The following is a 17420-nucleotide window of genomic DNA, read 5'->3' on the forward strand; positions in this document are numbered from 1 at the left end:
TGAGGATCACTTGTGACACACTGAAATTTGAGGTAGCTCCTGTCTCTGTTGCATTTGGGATGATGGAAGAGAGAGATGGAAAATATAATGGAAAAGTAGCTTAGTCTTTTTTAGCAAAGAATCACTGCTGTGGTAGTGCCCTAACCAGTTTTGAGCACAGGGCAAAGTGAAGCGGTAGAGTGATCCAAGAAATGCATTCAGACCTAGAGGATTCCGTGGATCATGGTTTTTGAATTGGAGACATGGGAGCAGGTCTATCTAGAGTCAAATGGGTTATGCTGAACTTTCTTCTCCTTTTTGTCAAAGCTAACAACACCCTAGCCAAGGAGGATGCAAACCCTGAGTGGAACCTAGTCTTAGGTGGGGTTATTACTACACTGAAAGTATCTAGTGGTGTCAGGAGGGCAGATTAAGAGTAACTTACATGGAGCACAGTCCCATCTGGTTTCACCAGAGTCATTTCTTCATTAGCAGGTAGTGGCCAGCCTGATGCTTTGCAGATGGGGTTAAATTTACCACTGTTTACTTCTATGTGATCTGGCAAATCCTCTATCTTTGGGGTCATCCTTGGCATGCCTGAGTGAAAAAACAGCACTGTGAAATCTAATCTCTTACACAGCAGTAGTAATAGTAAAAGTAGCTACCATTTAACAAGTCATGCATGGACAAGAACTTTGCAAATTTTTGTTTTATCATCACATAATAAACTTGTGAGGCAGGTGCTACTGTGGTCTCCATTTTATAGATGAGGAGGCTAAGTTTCAGAGCCCAGATTCAAGCTTAGATCTTTATGAATTCAGAGTCCACACTCTTCAACATAACGTGTGCTCTCTCAGTGGACCTGGATACATAGCCTCAATATTAAAATGATCATCAGGGCCATATCTCCCTTGGCCTTACTTTTAGCCCATTTCTTGCTTTTTAAGAGAATTTTTACAAAAACAAAAGTAAAATACAAAAACTAGTTTTTCTTCCACTCAGGAAAGAACCCATGATATTGCGGATCAACAACATGATTGTCAGTTTTGATATATGAGAGATATGGGAAGTGTGCAAATGGCAGATGATTAATCATATTCATAGTCACATCCGGGAAGTAAAGTGGAAATATAATACCCCCAATCAATTTCTAGTCAAGAGCCAAATCAAAAATGCTGCTGCCAATATTGAAAGAAGAAAAAAAGTGCCTCTGGTAGCTAAAAAGATATCAGGATTGCTTGCCTAATATCTGCAGAGTAGAGAATGAATAATTCTTAAATATATCAATTTTTTTTCTGAAATATAGAGTCTTAGAAAACCTTGGACCACCTGTAGCTAAATGTGAGACATGGATGAAAACAGTACAACACATTCTTTACTAGGAGACGGAGGTGCTCCCAAGAGCAGCTGTCACTTGCTATTCCATATCAGTGGTGGGAGAAGATGGGGTCAAGGTAAACCCATCAATATTGATAGTTTATATTGATATCCTATTTCTCAGGACTAGAATAAAACAGGTAAAGAGTGTGGATCAGGAGGGGAAAAAAAGGTCTAATAACTACAAAGGTATGTCCTTGATATATCTGTAAACTTGGAGAGACTATGATTACAAAATTTATCAAATTTTTCAGTTTAAGTAGTTATTCATGTAGGAATTTTAAAAGCACTTTGACACTTTTGGACCATTTCTTTTCTTCACTGTCCCCTTACATTTTCCGCAGTTGGATGGAGGTAATGGTGGATATGCAGGTAGAGGGTAGAATGGTTTTAGGGAGGGGTCCCCAAACCCCAGACCACAGACCAGTACAGTCCATGGCCTGTTAGCAGGAGATGAGTGGTAGGCCAGCGAGCGAAGCCACTCCCTAGCACTAGCATCACCACCTCAGCTCCACCTCAGATCATCAGGCAGTAGAGTCTCATAGGAGCACCGGTCCCTGGTGCCAAAAAGGTTGGGGACCGCTGGTCTTAGAGAAAGGGGACTACTCTCTAGAAGCTTGGGTCCTAGATCTAAATCTGAGATTCTCACACCTTTTGTGACATCGGCCTTAGAAAAGAAAGGAAGGAGTAAAATAGAAAATTCACATCTAAAACTTGTTAGTTGTCCATTTTCAATCCATTCCTCTGATAGTCCCAAGCATTTCTTTGCCTTCCTAGACCCTCCCAGAGTCCTGCTCTGTAGCAAAGTCCAAACACTGGGGAAAGGAGAGAAAATGAAAAACTGATAAGTTAAAGCCTTTGAGAAAACAACTGTTGGTATTCTCCACCCCTCCCCAACATTAGTTCTGATTTTTTAAACTCACAAAGAAAAAGGCTATAAAGAACTTATTATACTGAATGTAGATTTCTTCAGATGTGTGTTTCTTTCTGTAATATTTCTATTTATTTGACTGAAAAAGTAACATATGTGTATTATTTTTAAGTTTTTGAAAATATGCTTCTTTTAATTTTAAAAAAGTATATTTTAGGGGAGGGATTGGCACACTTTTTTCTGTATAAGACCAGAGAGCAAATATTTTCACCTTTGTTAGCTATAAGTTCTCTGTGGCAACTATTCAACTCTGTTGTTGTAGTGTAAAAGAGCCATACACAATATATTGTAAACAAATTGATGTGGCTCTGTTCCAATAAAATTTTCTTTATGATAACAGATGATGGGGCAATAAAAAGGAATTAAATTACTGACATATGCTACAACATAGATAAACCTCAAAACAATATGATAAGTGAAAGAAGCCAGCCTCAAAAAACCACATCTTGTATGATCCCATTTATAGTATATAAAACGTCAAGAATAAGCAAACTTGTACAGAAAGTAAATTAATGGTTGCCAAGGGCTAGAAGGAAGGGAAAATGGGAGTTACTGCTAACAGGTACAAGATTTATTTTGGTATTATGGAAATATTCTAAAATTAGATTATGACAATGGTTGTACAACTCTGTAAATATACTAAAAACTATTAAATTATACACTTTAAAAGGATGAACTTCATGGTTTAAAAATTATACTTCAATAAAGCTGTTAAGAAAATCGTGGGCCAGATACAATCTTTGGGTCAAGTTGCTGACCTCTGCTCTATGGTAATTTCTGAACTAGAATTTTGTAACTACTCATTTTGAGGGTAATCTTTTCTATTTCTTAATTTACATTTTTCTTTAAAAAGTAGTATTTGTCCAAATTCTTCCAAAGTAGTTTTTCCCCGTTGTGTATATCCAGGAAAAAGTCTGGTCCTAGAAAAGAGAGCACAGGAGGTAGGCAGAGCTCTCAGCTGACCAGTCATCACTTAATGTGCTACAAAAAGCACATGGTTTATTCCTAGAGGAAAGAGAAATTAAAGGCAATTTGAGGGTCCACAGAAAGGAAACAGAAAGCTGTCCTTTAGGATTTGGGATATATTCTTCCCAGCTTCTGGATGGAAACAGAAGTGGTTTGAGAATCTTAGGATACTGGGGCAAGAAAGACACCAGCAAAGCTTGGTTAGGACATGCTGAAGATGGCCCTGACTACAGTGTTACCTTGCTTTACCTTCTTTCTCACACTGGAGCCCTTGGCGTCCTGGAGAGCAGAGGCATCCTTGGAACCGATCACACATCTCCCCATTGGTGCACCTGCACCTGAGCTTACAGTCTGGCCCATAATAACCAGTCTGGCATGCTGTAAATAAAGACATCAAAAACCAATGTGGATATAGGAAAAGGGAGAAAACTTGGGCTATAGGTGACTAGTTTCATTTTTCTCTCTAATCAAACTTGCTAATTCATTTAAGGTAGCATGTGATTTATCTGCATATTTACCTTAGTGGCCAGAAACTTAAAGGATTGGGGAATTCTGCTTCCAGGAGAGTTAATAAGCTCTTCCCAGGTCAACCTTCTCATAAACAACAACTGTATTTAAAAATCAACAACATGAAAGCACTGTAGAGTTGGGGAGAACCAGGCAGGATCTAAAGGGGAATTTAAATTTTGAGGATGGGAATGGTGTGCTTCTCATTTTTCAGGTTTTACTCTAGTGGTTGAGTACAGTTGATATCATGTGGGGAAACTAAAAGTCCAAAGAATACCTATGGTCTTACTGACCTGAAAAACCGGAGGACAGTTAGGGCAACCACAGCCACTGGAAAGCAAGAGAGAAAATCTAGAAAGGCCAGAGAGAGGAAGTCCCAAATGTTTGGCTGGCCCCTCAACCACACATGCTAAGTGCAGAGTCAAAGCAGCTCGACTAAGGGTAAAAGTATTTAACTGAGTTTGAGCTGATGCCTAAGAGCCAGAGCTTCCAGTTTGGGTCATAGCCAGTTGATTGCTTTCTAAAACATAACAAGACAAAATTAACATTTCTCAAAGGGATAAATCATATTCCAGAGACTCCTCAATGTAACATTCACAATGTCCAAGATACAATCCCAAATTACTCAACAAAAGAAGAAATGGAGAATTATGACTCATTCTCAGGAGAAAAGAAAATCAACAGAGACCAACCTTGATGTCTCTGATGTAAGAAATAGCAGACAAGAATTTTAAAGCAACTGTAATAATTATTCTCAGTGGGGTAAAGGAAAATATGTTTACAACAAAAGAAATGATTATAAATCTCAGCAGAAAAATAGGAACTAAAAAATAATGAAAAAGACATTCTAGAACTGAAAAACACACTATCTGAGATAGAAATACCACTGTATGGACTTAGCAACAGAGTAGAAATGACAGAAGAGTCAATGGATAAAGCTAGATCAAAAGTTAACCAATATGAAGAACACAGGAAAAAAGTCAGAAAAAAAATATTAGAGTCTCAGACCTCAGGGACAATATCAAAGATTCTAACACACATGTAATTGGAGGTCCTAGAAAAGAGTCTGAGAGAACACTAGAATATTTTGGTTCATAAAATCTTAGTGATATCTTGAACCAGGCATGAGCCAGGATGAGTTATTAAATGTACCCTTATAAACCTGGATCTAGAGACACCACTTACTGTAAAGCTGATGAAACTTATGTTCTAGACTCCTCACAATGCCTGTACCCATTCCTGGGCCTTAGCTAAGTGTTCATATATACATATGTTTTTGTTTTTTTAATTTGAATGTGATTTTTTAATATTCTTATTTTTTAAAAAAGAGGAACTGGGATCTACCCCTACCTGGAGGCACCTTTTACTTTAACATGTACATTTCTGAGGCCAGGTGGGATTCCTTCACTGCTGTGTCTCCCTCAGTGTTCTATGGGAGCAGATATAGACAGCTCCTGGAGGGAACTGAGTGAGGTTTTGCAGGTAGCGAGAGCTTACTTTTGCCCTCTTATTCCAGCCCCCTAAAGCTCTGCTGACCAGTATGGTAGCCGCTAGCCACGTATGGCTATTGAGCATTTAAAATATACTAGTCCAAATTGAGATTTCAAAGACTTAGTATGAGAAAAGGAATGCAAAACATCTCTAATACCTTTTTCTATTGATTACATGTTGAAATGATAATAGTTTTGATATATTGGGTTTTAAAAGTATTAAAATTATTTCACCTATTTTACTTTTTAAATATGGCTACTAGGAAAATTTAAATCACATATATGTCTTGCTTATATTTCTACTGAACTGCTCTGCCCTAGAACATTGTAAAAAGGTTGCTGGGGACCCCATCATAGCTCCCTATAGTGCCAGATGTGGAAAAAAGTTGATTTTGTGAGGTAAATAATAAAAACCCTTTGAGCTCTGGCTAAGTCACCGCATTAACATTCATTAGGAAAGATCTGGCATTTTTGGCTACAGGTTCATGTTAAGTTACTGTGTGAGAGTAGATGTGAAATGCATACTGGAAAGTAGAAGGGGAATACATACCTTTGTGCTTTATCAAATGGGAAGTATGTTTTAGAAAGGGCAGAGGGAATCCTCGAGTAGGTAAAATTAGTACTGCATGAGTAAGGTCCACGGAAGATGAGATCTTAACTTTCTAGATTTTCAAATCTCAAATCCTGTCTGGATCTGACCTAAAAGCTCTGATATTTATGACGCACCAAAAGAACGAATCTTCTAGGGCCTTCCAACTATAAGTGTGGTCTGAAAACTAACAGCGTCAGCACCGTGTGGGAGCTTATTAGAAATGCAGAACCTCAGGCCCCAGTCCAGACCTATGAAATCAGAATCTGTGCTTTTTAATAAGATCCCCAGGTGATGTGTAAGAAGAACTTTTCCATGAGGTCCAGAGTCTTAATGTAAAAGCATAATTAACTTTAGATGAAAACATCCGTGATTCAAAATGCTGTAGCTCAGCAATGGAGAATTAAGAGTCCAGGTATATCTTACACTGTGATTTCCAGCAAACCAGACCTCTTTGGCATATCTGCTAGGACCTTTTGGTTCACGGGTGTGGTTGGTGCGTACCTTCATTGCACTGCAGACCCTTCCAGCCTGTGGCACAGGAACACCCATAGGGGTCCGGGAGGCAGAACACATAGGACTTGCATCCCTCTGGTCCACTACACCTTTCTTTACAAGTTCTGCCAAATGTGTGCAGTTCACAAGCTTTAGAGAGGAGAAAAAGATGATTCAGAGTCAAATATGCAACTCCTTGAAATGCATGCTTCTTCTTTTAAAAGGTCTCTCCTAGACCGGTGAACATGGATCATAATCCAATCTCAGCTGGGTGAATATACCCTCAAAGTCCATTTTACAGAAAATGAAGCTTCCCCACAGAGAGGACATCAGAGTCACAGCCCACAGTGATGCAGGTTGCGTGCCACACAAACTTAGGGAGCGACACTCACATCGTAGACATTGTAGTTTTGTATACTTATTACAACTTTCAATGGTTTACAATAAGGGCCCCTTTTTTTCTAATTCACATGAAAGTACCACATGCCTAACAGTGGCCATTTAGCTTCCATTCCCAACTCTGTCCAGATATAAAATTCTAGATCCAATGATGGCTTTTTAAATCTACAACTTACTCATCAGATACTCTTGACTTACCCTTCTCACATGTTCTCCCCATAAACCCAGGAGGGCAAATGCATTCCCCAGTGTCTTCATGGCAGACACCATTGTTCATACAAGTGGTGCAGACACGGTTACATTCAGGTCCCCACTTCTGAGCTTCACATCCTTTTATTAAGAAAAAAATGCTGTGGTGAGTAGAACACATTGACTCAACAAACCTGCTACATGTCAGTCAATCTTTTTAGCAGACACTGGACGATGAAGATAAAATACAATCTCTGCTCTCTGAAAGCTAAGAGTTGAATGTGGGAAACAGACGTGTAAATAGGAAATGATAGAAACAAAGACAAGGAGTTAATTCTGTCTTAGAGATGGAAGAAGGTATAATGGAAGGCTTCCCAGAGGAGGTGGTTCATGAGCTGAATCTGCAGGATCAGAGCAAAGGAGCAAAGAAGATAGGGCTGCAGAGTGCGTTCCAGGCAAAGGCAAGGCTGAGGAGAGAGCATGACATGCTGGCAGAGCTGCAGGTGTGGTTAGAAACTAGAACAGTGGTTTTCAAAGTGTGATCCTTAACCAGTAGTACCTCCATTACCCAGGAATCTGTTAGAAATGCAAATCTCAGATGCCCCACCCATGACCTACTAAATGAGAAACTCTGGAGGTGGCTTAGCAATCTATGCTTAACAAGTCCTCCAGATGATACTGACATATCTCAGAGTTTGAGAACCTCTGGTCTAGAGTATGTGGAGAAGGGATATGGCTAAAAAGGGGAGCAGGATCTAGTAGCATCTACCTATTTTTCAGGTAGAAAACATATAAGCGAAACAAGATATAGAAAACCTAGAGTACAAGGATGGTAAAATGCTTTTAGATTCATATGTCCTGGCTACTTCTCTCCAGGACTTGGTGATTTTTAGATTGTTAATTAGGTCTAAGGATACCTTCTGATATGAGGAAAACCCAGGAAGGTTGAGTGACCGTTTATAATCAGGAATTTTATTTAATTTCTCTTCTAAAAGGAACTAGTGTCTTTGTTCCTGAATGTGAGTTTTATGGTGCTAAGCTTGGACCTGTTCCTACAGCTGATGCAACCTTTTAATTTTTTGGAAAGAACTAGTTATAGAATTTTCTCTAAAATAATCAGGAAGACTGTCAACACAGACTCTTTCTTATAGGCTTCCACTTAATAAAGCTACAAAATGTCTAAGTGATAATATTTACATGCTTTAATATATAAAGGGAAAATATTTCTGCACAATTAGTAATTTCCTTAGAGCCTGACCACAGGTTATTTGTACATGTTGAAAACTAATGATGACAGATACTGGAGATGAAAATGGGCTTCCTGTTACATTAAATTGTCTCCAGCCCTATACCTATCTGTAGACCTGTCCCAGCTTCACCCCTAATCCTGGGAAGGAGGAAAGAATAAAGTTCCAGGGAATAATTGGAGTGTTCTCTTGGGGATGAAGAAGTTGGGAAAAGATAAGCAACAAGTATGCAATTAGGCTTTATAATTTTCTTCAAAAGCCTTGTTTTTTTAGTTTAAAAAACGATATGTTCGTGGCATACAGGGAGAAATTTTTTTAAAGGAGAGAATTTATACTGAAAGGAAATCCTATAAATATAACCAGTATGATTTTTTAATACAAAGTTTTTAAGCACTGACTATTCCTAGGCTTAGATTCATCCTGGAAACATATCCTACAGTTATGAGAAATGGACAAACACCTTCAAATGTCGGTACCTCATTTCTTATTAAACACAAAAGAGGTCACACTGGGGAAAAATACTTTTAAATGGGATGATTGTGCCCCTAACTCAAATTTCTTAGAATGATTTTAAGTATTATCAGTGTTTCTCAAATGATTTAATTGAAATACTCCTAAGAGCAAAAGAGAATCAACATGTGCTCCTAGCAATCTGAAAAAAAAAAAGACAATTGAAGATCCAAATGTGCTTGAAGCCCTTTGCTTTATCTTAAAAGTTCAGGTGAATTTTAAATTCAAGTCTATGCCAAATCGTGGTGCTTTGTTGTTTTTTGTTTTTTAACATTTTTTAAAAAGAGCTTTAAGCTTTTTACCGTATGTCAATATCTGATGTTTCTGATATTGCTAGAAAATCTGCCCATTTACCCCAGACTCTGAGTACCCTGGCACATGGTGCTATATCAGACTGGAAAGAAACCACCTAAATGAAACAAATGCAAATTGTTCTCTTGTCATTCAGAATCTCCATGAGTATAGTGGAATAAAAGGAGATTTCACCTGCTCTGAAAGTGAACCATACATTTCATATTCTATTGTCATATTGTGGTATTTGTTTATCTATTTATGTATGTGTCTGCTATGGTTGGGAATTATTCAAGGGACACTGGCTCATCTTATTACCCTGAATTCTCAATACCAACACAATGCCTGACACAGGGCTATAATCACACATATTTGCTAAATGAAGGAATGAATGAATATAATGCAAAGCAAAATCAGTATTCTTCATGGGTTAGAGATCTCAATCATTAGAGGAATGATAAAGCATCCCAGGTACTTAGACCTGAATATTTAATACCAGGCATAGCTAGGGAAAATTCAGGGCAAAGTTTTGCTTCCTGCAGATCAATTTCTTATAAAAACTACTGGTGATGATTACTCTCCACTTTGATAGTTATAATGGAGGGTGGGGGAATTTTCACTAGCTGTAACTCTTGCATTTTTCAAACCTGAAAATAGAAATCACATTTGAGAGTTAATGATCTGGCAAGTGTGGGATTTATGGGAGACTTAATGTTTAACCAGATATTAGACCAACCCAAAAGGCTCAACTCTCCCCTTGTAGGACACCTATCAGGGATACTGCCAAGCTCATGGTGATTCCTCCTTTTTTATGGGAATGATGCTGCTTTTCATGTGTGAGGTCCTAGTGCCTGCACTGTGGTAAAATGTAGCTCCACCCCCATCTATAGCTCATTGGTCTAGGCGAATAGACATCTGACATATCTTAGGCCAATTTTATTCTTATTCCTGAGAATTCAAAACTTGGAAGTACAGGAAACATCACTGAAGCTAAGTTAAGGTAATGGTAGGTAGCATCCAAGAGAGAAAGTTTATTTTTCTCCGCAGTCCTGAACCCCAGATCTTCCCTGGAGGCTATCTTTTCTGAAAACTTGCTTGTCAGCTTTTCCTTTAATTTTCTGAGTCCTTTGTATACTTCCAACCAATCCCTGCTTTTGCTTAAGGAGCCAGAGTCAGTTTGTTACTTGCAACTAAAACGCCTAACAACGTCATCACAGATGGTGGCCTCTAAGTCACTTACTCCGGACTATCAGCCTGGTGAAGGCCGAGGTGAAGAGGTTTCCTCCTATGTACCTGGCCGAGTACACTCCAGCATCCTGGGGCTGAGCATGAGGCAGATGCACTTCCAGAATATCAGGTACTTCATGCCGGGGCACTGAATGGATGAAGGAACCTGGTAAAGGAGAAAAGTAGAGAATAATGATTCACACTCGAACATTCTTGTTTCCTGGTTAATCTGGCCCCTCCACTTGATCAGCTTTCCCTGATCTGATACAGCTAATGTGCTCTAGCATACCGAATGTGGGAAAAGAATGAAGAGGCTGAGCTACCCAATGCTGTCCCAATAGTCGAGAAAGTTATGGTGATAGAGTAGATAGTCTATTAGTCTATGGGATCTACCACCAAACACATGAAGGGAGGATAGGCTAAAGTTTTTATCTTACACAGGGGGAGGTGAACAGGCAAAACTGGGTGGGTAATGCTAGGTAACCCTGCCAGTGAATCCATTAACAAGAAGGCATCTAGAATTACTACTCCAATCTGGAAATCTTATTCATCCAGAGAACTCGGAACAGTCCCCATCAATATTTCAGCTGGATTAGGCAATGGCCACCAAGTGGTGCCAAACCATAGTTGGACCAAGACAGATTTGGATTTCCCAGTTAAACCTCCAGAACTCCAGCCAGTTGGCTTTCCAGGCTCACTTTGGTTATTTCCTTAACCTTGCAATCAAACAACCAAACATTTTATATATGGCAGTATTTGGGACGCACTTATCACATCATGATGGGGTTTTATTGTACATTCATAATTCACATTGCTCATTCATAAATGTACAATGTACATACATGTATGGACCTCTACTTTAATGTACAATGTACATATGTGTATGGACCTCTACTTTAATTGCTCATTCATAAATGTACAATGTACATATGTGTATGGACCTCTACTTTAATTTACTTGATTAGGTAACCAAACACATTGCCTAAAAGAGCTTCTGTCATAGAATTTGATTAGCTTGCATCACAGCAGCTTTACTTCAGACATCCACTCCCAAGGTTGCAACAATACACTTTGTGCTATCTGATGTCTCACACCATGGTGCTGGAAGGAAACAAAACACATACTCACCATTTTTGTAAATCACTGCATCTTCTTCTTTCATCAATACCTTTCTGAAAGAGATGTTCACATTATCTCCCCTGTCCACAGTCATAGTTAAAGTAGCTGGTAGGAAGGAAGCTTTAAAAAGAGAGAGAGAAAACAAATGAGAAAATGAGGTCATGTATTTTTCTCAAGGAGCAAGTGAACTCTGAACTTCAGAAGATGAAGGCTGGCACTTGGCAGGAGTTTTCATGATATTGAAAACAGTGGTAGCTAACAGGTTTTAAACTTTCTTAAGTTTACATAACTAAGAATCTGATAAAAGGAATGGTCATTTCCTCTGTTAAAATGTAAATATATACACATCAAATACATATAAACATTTTTCCACACAATCAGTTGGGGAGGTGAAGACTTCATGTTGATTAATATCTATTACCAAACTAAGACCTGATATTAACTATAAACTGTATTAAAGATGAATCGGCCATCCTTCTCCAATTCCTACCAAGCTTCTTCAAAATACAATAGAAGAAGAATGGTCAGATATTTGCCAAATGGTTTTTCCCTTGGTCCTTTTGAGTTGTTACTCCAAATAATTCTCATTGCTTTAGAATGCCCCAGTCATTTCTCAAATTGAATTAGCACAAGGCTGCACTTATTAATGGTGTAAATATAGGAATAAGGTAGAGATGGGATCCAATATCTTGCTTTCTACCCTTTAGTTATCTGTATATTAACTGACACAGTCATGGGACTAGACAGTACTGAGAAGAAAGTAGAAAAGCTATTGCATATTTGGTTTACAATATCACTTAGAAACATCCGTCTTTGTGTTAGGCTTAGAACACAATATTGTCTCGGTTCCTAGGTTTATTGGACAAGACATGTGAATGAAATCTTCTAACATTCTCCTAGCTACAACAGTTTGTGAATTACTTTAACTTACATAACATAATCTGTAGATAGTCACAACTACAGGAATAAGGGGATTTAACCTTAGGCTTGATTAAGATAAGCCAATTTTTAAAATTTCAGCTTTATTGAAGTATGATTGACATGTAAGTTTGCCCAACAGAAAAAATGTGAAGAAAACCACTAAAAGAAGAGAAACAGAATATATAATTTTTCTAAATATGGAGGGCAAGAGAGAATGGAAGTAAACTGAAGACACAATTGAAGAAAAGAATTCCTAAAGAAAAATCATGGCATATAGAAAAGAAAATAAGATGGGAGAAATCATGCCAAATATATGGTAAAAGCCAGACATTTTCAGAATGAATTTTAAAAAATTATATAACCATGTGCTCTTTTCACAAGCTATACATTAACTGTAATGGCATACAAGATTGAGAATAAAGGGATAGAAAAATATATACTGCACTAATAATAACTATCATAAGCTTACAATATTTATATTAGAAAAAATTATTCTAAAATCAAAACATTTTCAGGATAAAAATGGTCTTTACATGATGATAAAAAGGAACCACCTACCAGGTAGATTAAATAATCCTGAGCTTGTATCCTTCCCAAACATAAATAAATGGTAACACTGCTGCGCTGACATTTGTAATATGGACTTGAGTGGCAGCTTTCTCAACAGGACTGAAATGGGCCGACCACGTAGGGATGGCGGGCAGGGGACTGGGGGTGGGGAACGTTGGTGGGCTCCCTCTCATACCTGCAAGGTGCTTCAGTTAGCAATCTAATGTGTGCAGCTCTTGCTCTTCGTGATATGTTCTTGGGCTCCTGTGAGAATTTTTTCTGACCATTTCATGTAGTTGTTCCTTTCTATGTGGTTTGTTTATATTTTCTGCCCCTTTGTGTAAAGATTGTTTAACTGACCGTGGGACTTCATTCAGTATTGTATTCTGAAAAGGAACCAAGATTCTCCACTAGGCTCAACCCCAATATAGCTTTCCTTTTTCCCCACTCTGTGGCTCTTTATTATTTCAGACTTTTAAGCTCCCTGTTTTCTTAGGTAGGAACAAAGTCACACCAGAGTTCCACTGCTCTCTAGCCTATCACCCCCTGCATTAGCGTCTCTAGGTTGATTGTTCTCTGCTGAGTAATAATGAAGGGGTCCACAATCTTCGTGTTGCACTCTGGGCATCTTAATGACACAGGAGCCCAGATTCTACATGGTACATAGATTGTTGTCATGTGACTTTACTGGATCATGAAAACAATAAGCACCTTTTAAAAGTGTCCACTACTACAAGGCATTGTCCTGAAGACTTTACACATATTTAATTTTCATAGCATGTCTCTAAGATAGGTACTACAATTATCCTAATTTTACAAATAAGGGAAATTTGTAAAGGGAAATTTGTAGAGGGAAATTATGTACCCTGTCCACGATCAAACAGCTAATTCATAGGAGAGCCAGCATTAGAACTAGGTAACTCAACTTCAGAGCCTTTCATAGATAATATAATGCTAGCACTCAAAAGACTTTAAAATCCAACCACTTCATTTCATAAATGAGATCGCTGAGGCCTAAGTTAGAAGATGACTTGCTCAAAATTATTGGGATGAGCTAATTAACTGACAGACCTTAACTAAGAACATAATTTACTTATTCCTTAAGGGTTGAAGAAGAAAATAATGGTAGTAAAAGTTATAAACAAAGGTGTTTCTCATGGATGAAAAATAATTAAGCAAAATTTCAGTTGTTTCCTTTACTTTAATGATAGTTAAAGACTAAGAGTAAGAAGAAGAAGAATATAGTTTTATGTCCATCACTATTTCGTATAACTTCACAAAAGCCCTGTGAAAACAGCATATCCATAGTGTAGCAATGTGGGAGATGAAGTTAGGTCTCTTACTCAAGGCCTAACTCTACGTGTAAAAGTTGAGACACACATTCAAGGCCTGCACATGTGTTCCACAACACCAGCTCTTTAGACTCATCATACTCCAGGCCTGCATCCTTAGCTCTCAGTTCCAGCCACTCTGAACTATGTTGGGTTCTTCAAACAGACCACGTAATCACTCACGTCTAAGTCTAGAACTTCCTCCTTTCTCTTGTTTCCTCTTTTCCTTTAGTCTTAACTGCTCCAATTCAATATCTGCATTTATATGGATGTCACTTTCTCCAGGGCCTTACACGACCCCTGGAATCCAGGTTAAGTGCCATCATAGCTGTACTTCCCCATTACAGCCCCATTCCTAGTGCATTTCCCCTGCTAGACTGAGCATTCCAGGAGAGGAAGTTCACATCTGGTTTGGAAGGCAACACAGGGTGGTGGGTAGACCCTGGCCTCTGGGATCGGCCTGTGTTAACCTTCCCAGGGCTAAACTGGGACACAGGTGTGCAAATGTACCTAAATTACAGTAGCTACAAGTCTCATCTGTTAATATGGGGTCATAGTAGTTCTCACCATATACACATTTGGTAAAATCCGAATTATACGGTAATGTATATGAAGTTGCTAGGAGAATGTCAGATACGTAATAAGTATTCAGGAAATTTTAACACCATCACATCTCCCCTGTGTGGCACAAAATAGAGTCTTAAGAATCCTTGTGGGATGAAAGAATAAATGAATGAATCCGATTTCAAAGTTTCCTATTTTCTTTATGCTTTTAACATGCTCATTTGTGTTATTTAGATAAAAATGGCTCCTCTCTCTCAAATTCACAAATCAAGTGTGAGAAATTTGATGTTTTTAAAGTAAAGCTATTTCTCAAACAAAAATAGGAAAAAAAAAATAACCTACATTTAGTATGATAGAACACTCTGAAACAGATCTTTGGATGTGAAAATGTTTCAAACTTCATTTATACATCCCTGCTCCCAAACAAAATCTCCAGTGAGGTTTGAGCAAACTGCTTTTGACTTTTTTGGATGATGCCATTGATAAAAACAGTTTGGCCATTTGGAGTGAGCGAGCCAGTTTAAGCCGTGTTTTGGCACATCTCAAATGGATTTTCCACTTCCACCCCAGATGCACGGGTCAGCAGCAAGCAGGAATATACTGATGTTTGTCCTATTCTCTATGTCTCTGAGCAGGCACTTCTGAGTTCCCATGATGTTTTACTAGGGAATTAATAGTGTCACAGACAGAGTTTTGGGGGTTTTCCTGATTCACTATAAAGCATATCACTTTCTTTGCATCGTATTTCAGCCATTGGATGGTCAGCAAAAGAAACAGAATTAGTTCAACAGCCTGAGATGTTATTATTAAGATATAGGAAACTACTACCTATTTTCCTATTTTATATAAATTCCTACAATTTAGTTAATAGATTGCATTAAAATTTTCCACAGTTAAGTAGGAAAATTAATAGTCCCACTAAATTATTGCTTATTCCAAGGTACTTCAATGGTAATGATTAAACATTTACTGTGAGCCAGATAATGTTGGTGATCTCAATTGATTCTCAAATGTATGTGGTAAAATCTCTATCCCCATTTTTTTTTTTTTCAAATGAGGAAACTACGATTTTAATTAAGTAACTTGTCCTGGGTTGTAGAGCTAGGCTCAAACCCACATCTGGCTGACTTCTACTCCCACGCCTCTACTCTGTGCCCTGGCTTACTTTGTAGGGTTTCAGTTGGAGTCATTGTACTTTATAAAACAAGTGCTCAGAATGAGGGCAGGAGGTTAACATTAAAAGTGATATGCCAAGGGTAATGCAGTGGTCAGAAATACCAGCTCTGAAGTCAGATGCTTGGCATCAAATTGCATACTCACCATATACACACTGCTATTGTTATTATAATGTAACTTATTCTGCAATGTCTCACTTTACACAAGATTTTTAGGAACATATCTATTGTGTAAATCAAATCTTACTTTAAATGCAGTCATGGGAACTGGCTCTTGCATACACCATCTTATTTAAAATGTAAGACGATTTTGAAGATATTATTATACCCATTTCACAGATGATGAAAAACGAGACCAACAGAAGTTAAATAACTTGTCTAAGGCCACACGGATGATAAGTGATGAAGAAAGAATTAAAACTCAGGTGAATATGAATCTAAAAGCCATCTTTTCTCAACTGTTTCTTGCTATTCAAGCCTGCCATTGCCTCATTTAACTGAATTTACTCCATCCTTTATCTGTGCTGACCTGGACTCTCAGTTCAGGGGGATCATTACAGTTGGTTTTGACTCCCATTGTTCTGGTGTAATATGCTCTACAGGTTCTTATTTATACCTTGTCCAGGATGATGCTAGGACAGCCCAGGAGCGGCACTTCACATTTCATTTCTGTGAAACCATTGGGGCACAAATCTCAGATCGTCTTCATTCAGAATATGGAAATATCAGCAGGACATAATTTTTTATATAAGTCAAATCCCAAATGACACATGTGAAACATAATAGAAGTGACTTTCAGCCATGATAGCTTTGGCACACCTCACATCCTTTTGTTCAACCTCTCTTCCCTCACCGGAGAGCTGCATTCCTGGGAATGTCTATTGTGCACTTTTCCCACTCACCCTGGTGTCATTTAAACGGGAACATTACAGTTTTGCTAAGAAAACCTTTTCCTTCATTTGTAATGAATAGTGATTTTATCACTTTTGACCTTAAAATGAGTTTTCTGCCTTCAAATCTTTTAATTACCACCATTAGCAAATTCAAAGAAATACTTTCAGGTGGATCCCAGTTAGGGTTCTACTAAACCCTTGGTCCCCTCGTGAGTATCTTATCACCTGGGACGTTGATAGAAAAGCAGAATGTCAGGACCCTCTCTCCAGGAGCTACTGAATCAGTCTGCATTTTAACATGACCTGCAGGTGATATCAGCACTTTCAACTTTGACAAGCACTGATATAAAAAAATTGCAGATTCCTAGATAAGAAACAGCCTATCAGTGAAATGTACAGAGATGTATTATTTGCCTGGATCAATGTTATAATTAAAAGTCAAACCTTAAAGGACTCACGATGTCATTATCTCATGAAATGACACATTCTCAGTCCACAGGTGACACATTCTCAGTCCATAGGCACCTGTGGTTATAATAGTCATTTGGAAAGGACTATTTCATTTTAGGTATGACCAGCTCAGAGAAAAGGGCTGATGGATGAGGGGCCAGATCATTCCAGTCAGAACAAGGAGAGATCTCTGCTGGAATTCTGTACCTTCCTCCCAGAGA

At 38.3% G+C, this 17420-nt stretch overlaps 1 protein-coding gene across 3 annotated transcripts in view; it reads right to left on the reverse strand.

Annotated features, from left to right (window-relative positions):
- The window catches only part of TEK (TEK receptor tyrosine kinase), a 101155-nt gene that overhangs the window by 35091 nt on the left and 48644 nt on the right, over positions 1-17420 (reverse strand). For 2 of the 3 annotated variants that reach the window (XM_011384728.1, XM_011384727.1), the window contains 5 exons: positions 11326-11436; positions 10211-10363; positions 6932-7063; positions 6344-6484; positions 425-576 (listed from right to left, as the gene is read on the reverse strand). In XM_011384728.1, coding sequence (XP_011383030.1) covers positions 425-576; positions 6344-6484; positions 6932-7063; positions 10211-10363; positions 11326-11436 — 689 coding nt within the window. Of the gene's footprint in view, positions 1-424; positions 577-3502; positions 3632-6343; positions 6485-6931; positions 7064-10210; positions 10364-11325; positions 11437-17420 lie in introns of all 3 variants that reach the window. The other variant, XM_011384726.1, reaches the window with a different exon arrangement.

This window comes from Pteropus vampyrus, unplaced genomic scaffold (assembly GCF_000151845.1).
Source record: "Pteropus vampyrus isolate Shadow unplaced genomic scaffold, Pvam_2.0 Scaffold619, whole genome shotgun sequence".
Classification (NCBI taxonomy): domain Eukaryota; kingdom Metazoa; phylum Chordata; class Mammalia; order Chiroptera; family Pteropodidae; genus Pteropus; species Pteropus vampyrus.